The following is a 14,035-nucleotide window of genomic DNA, read 5'->3' as shown; positions in this document are numbered from 1 at the left end:
CTGATGCTAACAATGCAAAGAGGGCATGTCCCAGGTTGAGGGGATCCTTATTGATGGACTCCACCTTTCTGAGGCACAGCTCCTTGAAGATATCGTGGATACTACAGAGACTAGTACCCATAATGGAGCTGACTAATTTTACAATCATCTGCAGTTTCCCTCGATCTTGTGCAGTAGCGTCCCACCACTCCCCATACCAGACGATGATGGAGCCAGTCAGGATACTCTTCACAATACATCTATAGAGGTTTTCAAGTATTTTAGGTGACAATCCAAATCTCCTCAGACTCCTAATGAAACATAGCCACTGCCTTGCCTACAAAGTTTTAAAGAAATAATTTTTGAAGGTAAGTTGCCATTTCTTTATCTAAAACAGCTCTTGATGAACTCCTGTCATAGTATGACATTAATAACTATCATAGTAAAAATGTTGTGATAGTAACACTCCAGTTAACTGGATCAGAATCTCAATCAGGTTTATGGAATCAATACAGTATGTCATGAAAATTGTTCTCTACCAGCAGTACATTGCAATACATAAAAACTACTGTAAATTACAATAGAAATACACTAAGAATGTAAATAAATAATGCAAAAAGTGAACAAAAGTGAGGTGGTGTTTATAGGTTCGTGGACCTTTGAGAAATCTGACAACGGAGGGTCAGAGGCTATTCCTTAAACATTGGATGTGCCTCTTCAGGCTCCTGTATCTCCTCCATGATGGTGGTAATGAGCAGACAGCATGTCTCAGATGGTGATGATCCTTCAAGATGGATGCCACCTTCCTGAGGCACTGCCTTTTGAAGACGTCCTTGCTGGTGGGGAGACTAGTGCCCATGATGGGGCTAGCTGAGTCTAAAAACCTTTGCAGCTTGTTTTTCTGATCCAGTGCATTGGCACCTCCATAACAGGCACGAATGCAACTTGTCAGAATGTTCTCCACGATACATCTGTAGAAATTTACTAGATTATTTGGCTAGAAAATAAAGGAAGAAGATGGCATCAGCGAACAACACGATCAAGGGCAACATCCTCCAGACTGTTCACGAAACTACCTCTTTCACTTCTTTTACGTCGTCTTCTTTCTGCTGCTGTTGGAGCCCATAATCTATATTTTGGTGGTGTGTTTTCAGGCCAACTGAGCAATATGGTGCTTTGCTGTCTCCGTGAGGTTTCCAGCGAAGCGTGTGGCCTCGAAACCAAGAAGCCTGGAGAAGGGGTGTGAGCCCATGGCTGAATTCATTTCTCACCAATTTTGCTAATTAAAACATCAAGGAAGATTGAAATCATCGAGGAGTGACCAGAAGGCTAATGGTTGTTCAGCACTGTCTACCAGCCTCTCGCTCTCTGCAGCTAAAGAAAAGTGTCTGCATGTGACAGTCTCTCTCGCCCTCTGCCTCTCACTCCATGCTGCCGGAAGACTGTGTTGGTCATGGGTGTGGTGCGTGTTCTCTCGACTTCCCCTTCAATTCCTTGGTATAACTGACCAAGCATTAAGTTCAGTGGGAAATGCAGTTAAACAGCAATACATAAATTATGGATCCAGAAACATCTTTCCAAAGGGGGCTTTAGAGAGCAGGACAGCACTTCTACCTGCTCTATTGGTAGGGAAATGTTAAAAGAGGCACTCCGAGTAATAATGAACTCAGAACTATTTTTTTTCAAGAATTATGCAACTGTGATGAAGCTTACTCTGTTGAAGTTTACAAAATTCCTTCAAGTTTCCAATTTGGTAATGGAGAAATGTGGCTGATCTCATGAACTACTGTCACCATCAACAGACTGAAATACTATTTGCATTTAAGAAATTGCTTTTCCTTTCCCTTTCTCAGGTGTATTGGATCACCTGAACACTGGCCCGTCTTTAGTAGTATCCACAAAATTTCAAGTCTCTTCACAATGATTAAGACCCAATGACCCCTCCCCCATTCAACTTCACTGATTCAACAAATTTATACTTTATAGTCGCCAAACAACTGATACTAGAACGTACAATCATCACAGCGATATTTGATTCTGCGCTTTCCGCTCCCTGGATTACAAATATTAAATATTAAAAATAGTAAAAATTAGTAAATATTACAAATTTAAATTATAAATCATAAATAGAAAATAGAAAAATGGAAAGTAAGGTAGTGCAAAAAAACCGAGAGGCAGGTCCGGATATTTGGAGGGTACGGCCCAGATCCGGGTCAGGATCCGTTCAGCAGTCTTATGACAGTTGGAAAGAAGCTGTTCCCAAATCTGGCCGTACGAGTCTTCAAGCTCCTGAGCGTTCTCCCGGAGGGAAGAGGGACGAAAAGTGTGTTGGCTGGGTGGGTTGTGTCCTTGATTATCCTGGCAGCACTGTTCCGACAGCGTGCGGTGTAAACTGAGTCCAAGGACGGAAGATTGGTTTGTGTGATGTGCTGCGCCGTGTTCACAATCTTATGCAGCTTCTTTCGGTTTTGGACAGGACAACTTCCATGCCAGGTTGTGATGCACCCTAGAAGAATGCTTTCTATGGTGCATCTATAAAAATTAGTGAGGGTTTTAGGGGACAGGCCAAATTTCTTTAGTTTTCTCAGGAAGTAAAGGCGCTGGTGGGCCTTCTTGGCAGTGCTTGGTTAGACCAAGTCAGGTCATTTGTGATATTGACCCCGAAGAACTTAAAGCTTTTGACCTGTTCCACTTGGGCACCACTGATGTAAACTGGGTCGTGCGGTCTGCTACTCCTTCTGAAGTCAACAACTAATTCCTTTGTCTTGCTGAAGTTGAGGGATAGGTTATTGTCTTCGCACCATGCCACCAGGTTCTTAATTTCCTCTCTGTACTCAAACTCATCATAACCTGAGATACAGCCTACAATTGTTGTGTCATCAGCAAACTTATATATTGAGTTTGATGGAAACTTGGCTACACAATCATGGGTGTACAGTGAGTACAGCAGGGGCTGAGTACACAGCCTTGTGCGGCACCGGTGCTCAGAGTGATTGTAGAGGAGAGCTTGTCCCTTATTTTTACAGCCTGGGTCCTGTCTGTAAGGAAGTTGAAGATCCAGCTGCAGATCTGAGTGCTAAGGCCCAGGTTCCGGAGCTTAGGAATCAGTTTATATGGAATGATGGTATTAAAGGCAGAGTTGTCGTCCATGAAAAAGAGCCTTATGTATGCATCTTTATTCTCCAGGTGTTCTAAGGAGGAATGTAGGGCCAGAGAGATGGCATCTGCCGTTGACCTGTTGCTCCGGTAGGCAAATTGCAAAGCATCGAGGTTGACTGGTAGGCTGTGGTTGATGTGTGCCACAACCAATCGCTTGAAGCACCTCATAGTAATTAATGTCAGAGCCACAGGTCGATAGTCATTCAGGCATGCCACTTTGCTCTTCTTCAGCAGCGGGATTATCATTGCCTTCTTAAAACATGAGGGGATCTTAGACTGAAGCAAGGAGCAGCTGAAGATGTCAGCAAACACTTCAGCTAGCTCGCTTGCACAGACCTGGAGAACCCCTCCTGGGACGCCATCTGGGCCCGTCGCCTTCCTTGGATTTATCTTCAGGAAGGCCCTTCTAACGTCCTCCTCGGTGACGATGAATCTCGATGCTACCAGGTCCGGTTCATCCGGAGGGAGTGGAACGCTCCTCTTCTGTTCGAATCTTGCGTAGAATACATTAAGTTCATCAGGAAGACACAGTTATTGATATTCCCAGCCTTTTCTTTGCGCCCAGTGATCTCATTTAGACCTTGCCATAGGCTACTGGCATCCCTCTGGCTAGCCTGGGCTTCCAACTTGGCTCAATATTGCCTCTTGGCTCCCTTAATGGCTTTCCGGAGTTCACGCCTGGGTTCCGTATAGCGACTGGTATCCCCGGACCTAAAAGCCGCAGCTCTAGCCTTTAAAAGGGCCTTGACCTCATAGTTCATCCAAGGTTTCCAGTTACGGAATACCCGGATCGTCTTGCGAGACACACAGTCCTCCGTGCATTTCCAAATAAAGTCCGTGACAGCTGAGGCGTACTCATCGAGGTTAGCTGCCGAGTCCTTGAATACTAACCAGTCCACCGATTCAAAGCAGTCACAGAGGACCTCATCCATTCCCTCCATCCAATGCGACACTACTTTTGACACCGTGACCTCCCGCTTCAGTTTCTGTTTGTAAGCCAGGAGGAGCAGTACGGCCTGATGGTCCAATTTTCCGAAGTAAGGTCGTGGGATGGAATGCTAGGCATCCTTGACTGCTGTGTAGCAGTGGTCAAGTATATTCCAGCCTCTAGTGGGGCAGGAGACATGTTGGTATAACGTTGGCAGCGCCTTTCTGAGGTTGGCCTGGTTAAAGTCCCTGGCTGTAATGAGCAAAGCCTCCGGATACCTGGTCTCAAGTTCACTGATGTTGGCATACAGTATGTTCAGAGCACACTCTATATCTGCCTGGGGGGGAATGTAGACTGCTGTCAGTATGACCAATGTGAATTCCTGTGGCAGATAGTATGGACGACAGGTGTTCCACGTCCGGGCTGCAGGAGCTTGTCAGTGCCAATTTCAGTTGGATTTCACCATATGGTTGTTTTGGCACTACAGCACTCTTTATATACATGAACATATATACAGTCTGTGCATACATGTATGTTGTCAGAGATCAACAGTATGTATTGCATAAACAATCTACCATTTTTGCAGCAGTGGACTACAACTGAGATGTTGTTAATGTTGTTGGATCTAATGGAGGAGCCAGTTACATAAAAGTTCACTGCATCAGACAACTTCACATCTTGTCCTACTCTGAGTTTGGAGATGAAACTGCAATGGTTGACAGATTTATTTGAGAACCTCCTTTGTGAATAGATGTTACAATGATTGGTACTGAAGTTCGGGTAGATGTATTGCTCTCTAAATGGCCTCAATCAATATACTTTTCTTGCAAGACCTCCTTTCCCTCCCCCAACTCTGTTTCCATCTGAACGGCTTTGTCCTCGCTATTCTCCCAAAAAGAAATGCTCTGTAGCTGCATCCGTGTCTGGGGACATCAGTTTCAGCAATGGTCTTTAAATCAGAAAACATACTTCTGCCAGTTACTATGGACACTCGAAAAATTGTGAAGATCAGAAGTGTGTAAAATTATAGCAACAGTTAGAAGAAATCAAACAGCAAGAATTCTGTAATTAAAGCAGCAGTTTCCTTCTTGCTGCTTAATGTGTTCAAGTAGCATGTTGAGTGTGACCCCTAAATTTCTACTGACATCACATTTTAGCAGCACTTTATAAATGGATCTACCATTCATTCTTTCGATCTACGATACTTTACCTTTGTTGAAATGTATTTTCTAGTTTTGTTATGTAGTTCTTATTTTCTGCAAGTTCACTGAAAGATAAATATACAATCCATTATGAAATCAAGTTTTATGATTTTATTGCATTTTGTAACAGACGAGGGGTGATTGATAAGTTCGTGGCCTAAGATAGAAGGAGACGAGTTATTAACTTCAAACTTTCTGCATAATCACTCAAAGAGCTGAACTTCACATGCATGTAACGAGTGCTGTATAACTCATCTCCTTCTACCTTAGGCCACAAACTTATCAATCACCCCTGCTGTGGACCACTTTCTGAAGGTCCAAGACGCCGACTTCTACAAAGAAGGGATCCGTATGCTCCTCGACCACTGGACTAAGTGTGTAAATGTAGGAGGGCACTATGTTGAAAAATAAATGTGCTAGGTTTTCTAAAATTGACTCCTTCTACCTTGGGCCACGAACCTATCAAGTACCCCTCGTATGAGGCTGTTATTTTCTCCAGTGCCACAATGTTAAATAACACCTTTCCAACAAGAAAATATTTCATAAATTCAACCAAAATAACTGAAATTCTGCTGTGGTTGTTCCAGATCTCCATAAATAACTAATTAATGATAAATATCAACTTTTCAGTGTCTCAGTGTTAGATTTTCAGTGTGATGAAAGCTCCAGGTAGGGTTATCAATTAATACCTACACAATTATCTTAACTAATTACTTTCAAAGGATTTATTAGATGCACTGACAAAAATGAATGTAGGCTTTTTTATTTTAAAAAGGTATAATTGTGTACCAGACCAGAAACTAAATATAGGTAGATAGCACCAAGTGACTCACAGTGCATTGGTGACTAAGATTGCAGGGTGAGTGTAGAGAAGAAAAGCAAACCTGGAGGAAAATTACCTTCAGCTTTAGGAAATACAATAAACGATAATGTCATGATAACTGATGAAGGTAATACATATGATAAACTAGAACCCAAAGTTTTATCGTAGTCTTAACCTGACTTAAACATGGCATTTGAGATGAAGAAATATTTACCATTGTAATTGTTCTTTCTTCTGTGTAATATGCTCTGCGTAGGCCTTCAATTTTGCATGCTGATTGTACAAGAAATATATAGACACATTGTTGGTAAACTTCCACGACCGGTAACAATTTAAATCATTATTTCTATCTTCCCAATAATAAGATTGCACAAATGCGATTCACCAGAAAAATCTTATGCCTTTTAACTTATACCATTTTGTGTCCTATTAGTTCATTACTTACTCAAACTTGCCTTGTCATTGCACTTAATGCAGCAAGGAAATATGGTTCCAAGAATGAGTCAAGTTCAAATTCATTGTCATTCAACCATACACATGTATACTGCCAAACAAAACAACGTTCCTCTGGACCAAGGTGCACAATGTAGTACCTGTACATATAACTCACACACAACACATAATGTTACAACAAACACATAATAAGGTGCAAGTTAAAAAGTGAACTGCATAATGCTACTAATGCTTCATATGTGATGAGACCTGGCTGGTACCAGAGTGTTTCAGTAGCCTTACAGCCTGTGGATAGAAGCTGTTTTTCATGCTAAGAGTACTTGTCCTAAAGCTATGGTACCTTCTGCCTGATAGGAGGTCAAACTTATGGTTGGATGGATGGAAGTGATTATTGACAATTAAAGGCCTTGCACATGTAGTTCTCCTGAAAAAACAACTCTTAATGAGTAGAAGAGAGACCCCAATGATCCTGTCAGTAGTCCTTGCATTCCTTTGTAGGGACTTGCAGTCAGATGCCTTGCAATTCCTATATCATACGGTAAAGCAGCTGGTCAGGACACTCTCGATACTGCTCCTGTAAAAATTGGTTCAAATGGGCAAGGTAATCCTTGCTCACCTCATTCTCCTCAGGAAGTGGAGATGCTGCTATGCTTTCTTGACCAAAGAGGTGTCGTTGAGGGACCAAGTAGAATTGTTCATCACGTGCACTCCCAGAAACTTGGTGCTCCCAACTCTTTCCACGGGGAGTCGCATATGTGCAGTGAGGAGCAGTCAGCTTGCACCTTTCTAAACTGCACAATCATCTACTTGGTCTTACCCATGTTGAGCCTTAAGTTGTTGTGCTCCCACCATTCTACCAGCTGTATGCTGTCTCATTATCGTTGTTGATATGGTCAACTATAGTTGATTCACCAGCGAACTTGATAATTTTGTTTGAACTGGATCTAACAATGCAGTCATGCATCAGCAACGTAAACAGCAAAAGACTGAGGACTGAGCACTGGGGAGTGCCGATTCTCAGCGTGATGGAGCTAGAGATGTTTCTGCCAACACAGACTTGACGGTGGCTAGGATCCAGTTACAGAGAGAGGTGTTGAGACCCAATAAAGACAGCTTACCCATCAGCTTCTGAGAGATGATCATATTAACATCGAGCCGAAGTCAATAAACAGCATCCTGGCATTTGAGGCATCATTTTCCAGGTGGGACAGGACAGAGTTTCTTGCTTGATGCTGGGCAAAATTCCTAGGAATCTTGCCAGTTAAGCAATATTGCTTTCTCATTGTTCTTGTTGCCCAAATCCATGTGTCAACTGACATCCTCTCACATAATCTCAAACTCAATCAACCAGCACCATTGTGGTTAAAATCTACTCTAAGTCCCATTTCTCCAGTATAGTGTAAGGCAGTGAAGACATGACTGCTGTATGAAAAAACGATTAGCTGTATTTGTCACATGTACATCGAAACATACAGTGAAATGTGTTGCTTGCATGAAATAAAATCAGCGAGGATTGTGCTGTGGCAGCCTGTATGTATCGCCATGTTTCCAGCAGAAACATAGCATGCACTCAATACACAAAGCTTCTCAAAAGTAAATACAGAAGGCCAATCTAAAATGGAGCTCAGCATGTAAATAGAAAATACAGTCTATGCTCAGCATTTATAGTCATACTGTTTCCTCCTGCTTTGATTATTGCATTGCGTAAATACGTATTCACCATTTCCTACTTTATATCATGGTTTGCTTTGGTTTCAGAGTTTAATTATAACTTCTTAAAGCAGCAGCTTTGGGTATTAACCAATCATTACCTTAAAACAGCTGTGATGTTTCTGCTGCTGGACCGTCATCAGCCGGGTCCATCCGTCTTCAGACGTTTCATCCCCTAACCCGGAACATCCTCGGGATGGTGGGACAGCAGAAGGTGATTAGACTTCTACCCCCGACGGTCTGACATCCAACTACTATCGTACCTTCACAGCCAAAGCCAACTGGATGCTCTCTCTGCTTCTTGGGCCATGGTGTTAACGTCTCTCTTCCTGGTTCTCCCTTGTATCCCTAAAGCTACCATCATCTTCCAGCATGACATGGCAGGAAATCCTCCTGCCCCCACTTCAACAGGGAGGTTCCACATCTGTCAACCTTGCCGTCTGCAGTCTGCCACTATGTCTTCGTACCTCGCAAGCTTCCTCTCGTGAGCCTCTTGGCATCGGGTCTCCCATGGTACTGTTACCCCTATCACCACGAGCTTCTTTAGTAGAACGTTTGGTCAAAGTGTGATCTCTACTATTGGTGGGAACACCAGCTTCTTTTAAAGATCGACCTTCATCTCCCAGTCCTTTGCCATGCTCAGGATACCGTCTCTACACTTATTTGTTGCTGCAGCATGTTCCCCGGTCCTGATGAAGTTGATGAAGTTTGTTTGGCTGTCCTTTTTGTGGTCCTTTTTCCTCTCTGTCTAAAAAGTGTGGGCGAGTGCTCTCAAAACCTGGTCGTGTCTCCATCTGTACCGACCCTGGGAAGGGGCAACCTGGCATGAAGAAAGGATATGCTCTAGGTTGGCTGGTTTCTGGCACAGATGGCACATTGGGTCTTCTGTTATTCCCCAGTTCTGCAGGTTTGTTGGAGTTGGTAATACATGGTACACAGACCTCAGTAAGAACTGGAGTTGGAAAGAAGTATATTTCCACATGTCATCCTATGTCAACACTCTTTGTTCTGTTTCCCACTTTGTCCAGGTCCCTTGACTCCCTATCTCCATTGCTCGCACACATCTAGCCTCCTCCTCTTTCTTCCTTATCTCCTGCTGGACCAAGTGCCGCCTGTCCTTAGGGTTGGCCTCCCTCCACCTGATTGTTGACTCACATCCTAGGCCTTGTCTGCCCATACACATTATTCCAACAATGTCTCTGTGGCGAAATCGGGACTCTGCTTCTTCTACTGCCTCTGCCATCTTCCATTTGCTCTCTGTCTGTATCTTGACTCCTGCTTCACTGACCTTGTCGTCCTTGGAGTCTTTGAGGGTCATGATGAGGTGTGCATTCCCTGCCTTAACCATATAACAATTAGCAGCACGGAAACAGGCCGTCTCGGCCCTTCTAGTCCGTGCCGAACTCTTACTCTCACACAGTCCCACCAACCTGCATTCAGCCCATAACCCTCCATTCCTTTCCTGTCCATATAGCTATCCAATTTAACTTTAAATGACAACATCGAACCTGCCTCAACCACTTCTGCTGGAAGCTCGTTCCACACAGCTACTACTCTGAGTAAAGAAGTTCCCCCTCATGTTACCCCTAAACTTTTGCCCTTTAACTCTCAATTCATGTCCTCTTGTTTAAACCTCCCTCACTCTCAATGGAAAAAGCCTATCCACATCAACTCTATCTATCCCCCTCACAATTTTAAATACCTCTATCAAGTCCCCCCTCAACCTTCTACGCTCCAAAGAATAAAGACCCAACTTGTTCAATCTTTCTCTGTAACTTAGGTGCTGAAAACCAGGTAACATTCTAGCAAATCTTCTCTGTACTCTATTTTGTTGGCATCTTTCCTATAATTCGGTGACCAGAACTGTACACAGTACTCCAAGTTTGGCCTTACCAATGCCTTGTACAATTTCAACATTACATCCCAACTCCTGTATTCAATGCTCTGATTTATGAAGGCCAGCATACCAAAAGCTTTCTTCACCACCCTATCCACATGAGATTCCACCTTCAGGGAACTATGCACCATTATTCCTAGATCCCCCTGTTCTACTGCATTCTTCAATGCCCTACCATTTACCATGTATGTCCTATTTCAATTAGTCCTACCAAAATGTAACACCTCACATTTATCAGCATTAAACTCCATCTGCCATCTTTCAGCCCACTCTTCTAACTGGCCTAAATCTCTCTGCAAGCTTTGAAAACCTTCTTCCTTATCCACAACTCCACCTATCTTAGTATCATCTGCATACTTACTAATCCAATTTACCACCCCATCATCCAGATCATTAATGTATATGACAAACAACATTGGACCCAGTACAGATCCTTGAGGCACACCACTAGTCACCAGCCTCCAGTCTGACACACAGTTATCCACCACTCTCTGGCGTCTCCCATCCAGCCACTGCTGAATCCATTTTACTACTTCAATATTAATACCTAACTAACCTTCCGTGTGGAACCTTGTCAAAGGCCTTACTGAAGTCCATATAGACTGAAGTCTTAAATTCCTCTACAACTGAGGAGAGGGGCAACCGGAGCTTGGCTGACTTGCTGTATAGCCCTGTTGAAGAGAAGCACTGCGGTACTCCTAACCACCTTCTCAGATACCAGTTTATCTTCCTTTCCATGCCCTCGATCATTGACAGGGCGATGTCATACAGCATCATTGGCTACATTAGTCCGGGTAGGAGCCCATGTTGGAAGATCCATGCCTTAAACTTTCCTGGTAAACCTGATTTGTCGATCTTTACCAGCCTTTCTGTTGTTTGTTGCTCCAGGTGTCTGCTGTTGTTGACATCCTTCAGGCTGTCATCATATCTTTTCCCTAGGCACTTGATGGGGTTTCCTATGATAGACGGGATTTCTTCATCCTGTATCTTCAAGGTGAACTTCTGGGTGAGTTGGCCTTTCTTTATCACCAAACACCTTGATTTGGCAGGTTTAAATGTCATTCGTGCCCATGTGGCTGTCTTGTCCATTGCCTGGAGTACCCACCTGGCCTAGATATGTGTTGTAGTTGTAATTGTAAGGTCATCCATAAATCCTCTGCTTGGCGGCTGTCTGATATTAGTGTTTGTCTTTGGCCCTCTGATCTCTCTTTTCCCAGCCTCTATAAGTAGATTCATGGCCATGACGAAGAGGACTACTGATATAGTGCAGCCACAGTAGTGTAATGAAAAAGAAGAGTTCCTTAATGACTTTGAGGGCAATAATCAAGATTATCGCCATTTGATTAATATGTAAGTTGTCAACATACAAATATCAAGAATCCTAGCAATCTGTGGAACTGCTTACAGAAAGTGTGCTCCTTGAAAAATCTCATGAGATGGATAACTTCATAGCCTTAACTCCTACTACGGAAGAAACTGGAACCACAGATACAAGCAGTGGGGACAATTTGAAGCAGCTCTGTCTTTGAGTAAGAGGCAAGTCTGGTGCCAGCACTACAGTTCTCTAATTGATATTGTGCCATCGGAATAAGCACCTTGAGCAAAATACTGTGTGGTCACTGCAGCCTCCTAACCCCACCCTCCCCCAACCATTCCCACAAAGAAAGAACAATTTTTGTGAGATACAGTCAGTTTCTTAGCAGTTGCATAAAAGTTCTGAATTCATGAGACTTGCACGTGTGGCCCAACAGATATTAATACATGATATCTGAAAATTACAGCTCAAATAGAAAAACTAATTTAATCAGTAGCTCTGTAACCAGAGATATGGTTTTGATATTAGGGGTATCTATGTAAATATATCAAATAGTCATATATTCCAACCCTCTTCCAAAACATTGCTTATGCATGGTTATCAATAAATATGCCACACTACATGGAAGAAAAGTTGCTCTGTGGATATGGTCATGAAATAAATTCCAGTAGGTTTTAATTGAATATCGTGCAGATGCATTTTAGTGGCAATGGTTTCAGAGTCCTTCAGCTAGCAGAAAACATTACCTCCTCTATTTCTTTTGCACATAAATGTCTTCTGTGTTTTTCCTGAAAGTCCATAATCTAGGGTAGTGCAATTAGAATCACAATTATTACTGTGCTTTCAGAACTAATAAAAATAGTACATTCCATAATAACATGAGATACTACAGTATATATAATTTTTAGATATTAGTATTATAGCTCAGTTAGATGATTTGCTACAGAAACTCAAACTTCGGCAACATTGCAATCCTTAAGAGTACTCAACTAGTCAGAATAAGCATTTGAAAGAGGCATACCATGAAATGCCTGTGTATATGCCCTAAATTAAGCTTATATTGGGAAGGTATTCACAAAACATTAGTTAAGGTATTTAAGGCTCAGATATCTCTGAACTTTGAGACTCTCTACTTGGGGCATGTATTGTTTTTGGAACAGAAGAAAGATATAAAGCTGCTGCAGGTCCTTTTAGCAGCAAGTAAGAAATCAATCACCAGAAAGTGGCTAAATCCAACATCACCTACATTAGAAGATTGGCATGAAATCATTTTGGAAATATTTAAAATGGAAAAGATGACTTACTCTCTGAGAATTCAAAAGGAAAAATTTTATCAAATTTGGAATAAATGGATTGAATTTATAACCCCAGGGCGAGCAGACTTTAGATGACTCTCCTAATGGTTTATACTGTTTGTCTCACCAACATAGTAATACTGTTAACGTAAGCACCCTTGGCTTGAATGTTTACTGTTCTTTTTTTTGGAAAATGTAGAATTAACTCAAGTAAAAAGATCTGGGGAAATTTTGGACTAGAAAGAAATGGACCAGAAGAGATACATGGAAATTAGTATTCAACCATTATTATTAATATTTTTATCACAACTATTATCATTATTTAGTTTAATAGAGCGGAATTACAATTGCACATAAACATCTGAGTGCCTAATTATTTTCTATATTATCTCAATGTGCACTTGTGAATGTACAAATTAATACAGATTTACTCACATAAAAAATGGAAAAGTTTAGATATGTAAAAAATGTTGGTGCATTACTTGTGAATACCTTATACAAATAAAAAATGAAATTAAAAAAAAAGAAATGCCTGTGTATGCGGCTGATGGTGGGTTTTCAGAGATATATGTAAGAGTACATAAAGTCCTGTCACACATGAGCAGTGTTAATACTTGTAACATTGCTTGCATGTAATTGCTTATGATATTGTTTGCAGCTTACTACTTCAAAATTCAGAATGGGATGACAAGATATACTGGAAAATTCATACTTATCAACTGTTACTGTAAATACTTGTGATCACTTTTTTAAAAAAAAAGGATGATCCAGCTTTAGAAAGCACAATGCACTTTAGTCTCTGATTGTTAGATGCCACAGAAAATTAATAGATCGTGCTGATAGCTAGCCAGGTATGGTAATGATCTGAGCTCAGGTATACCTCAGCTTTATAACAACCACAGCTGCTGCAGCTAAAGCAAAAATCATCATTCCAAATGGTGATAAGCAGTTTGTTTTCTATAACTTTGATTAACGTTACTAGAAGTTCAAAGGTGCCAGAACATGGCAACTTGTTACAAGCCACTCTCTGCCGATCAACTCATTATTTCTATCATAATCGCTCTACTCTTTTAAATCTAAATTCTGACTCTGATAGTTTTGCACCTCATTGACTGCCTCCACTGCACTTTCTCTGTAACTGAGCTCCGCACTCTTGTTATTGTTTTCCCTTATACGACCTCCATTCACTGTTGTAGTGAAATAACTTGTATGAAAGATTCCTTAAGGTTGTTATAGTTGGGGGTGATGGTAGGGATAAGCTTCCACTACTTATT

At 41.8% G+C, this 14,035-nt stretch overlaps 1 protein-coding gene across 1 annotated transcript in view; it reads right to left on the bottom strand.

The window, feature by feature from the left end:
• Positions 1–14,035, bottom strand: part of LOC134345996 (probable E3 SUMO-protein ligase RNF212) — an 85,891-nt gene that overhangs the window by 43,847 nt on the left and 28,009 nt on the right. The window contains exons 4-6 of the mRNA XM_063047335.1: positions 12,213–12,269; positions 6,306–6,364; positions 5,277–5,333 (exon numbers count right to left, since the gene is read on the bottom strand). Coding sequence (XP_062903405.1) covers positions 5,277–5,333; positions 6,306–6,364; positions 12,213–12,269 — 173 coding nt within the window. The remainder of the gene's footprint in view (positions 1–5,276; positions 5,334–6,305; positions 6,365–12,212; positions 12,270–14,035) is intronic.

The sequence above is a fragment of the Mobula hypostoma genome, chromosome 4 (assembly GCF_963921235.1).
Source record: "Mobula hypostoma chromosome 4, sMobHyp1.1, whole genome shotgun sequence".
NCBI lineage: Eukaryota > Metazoa > Chordata > Chondrichthyes > Myliobatiformes > Myliobatidae > Mobula > Mobula hypostoma.
Note: the sequence above shows the minus strand (reverse complement) of the source record. Positions and strands in the feature narration are given on the sequence as shown.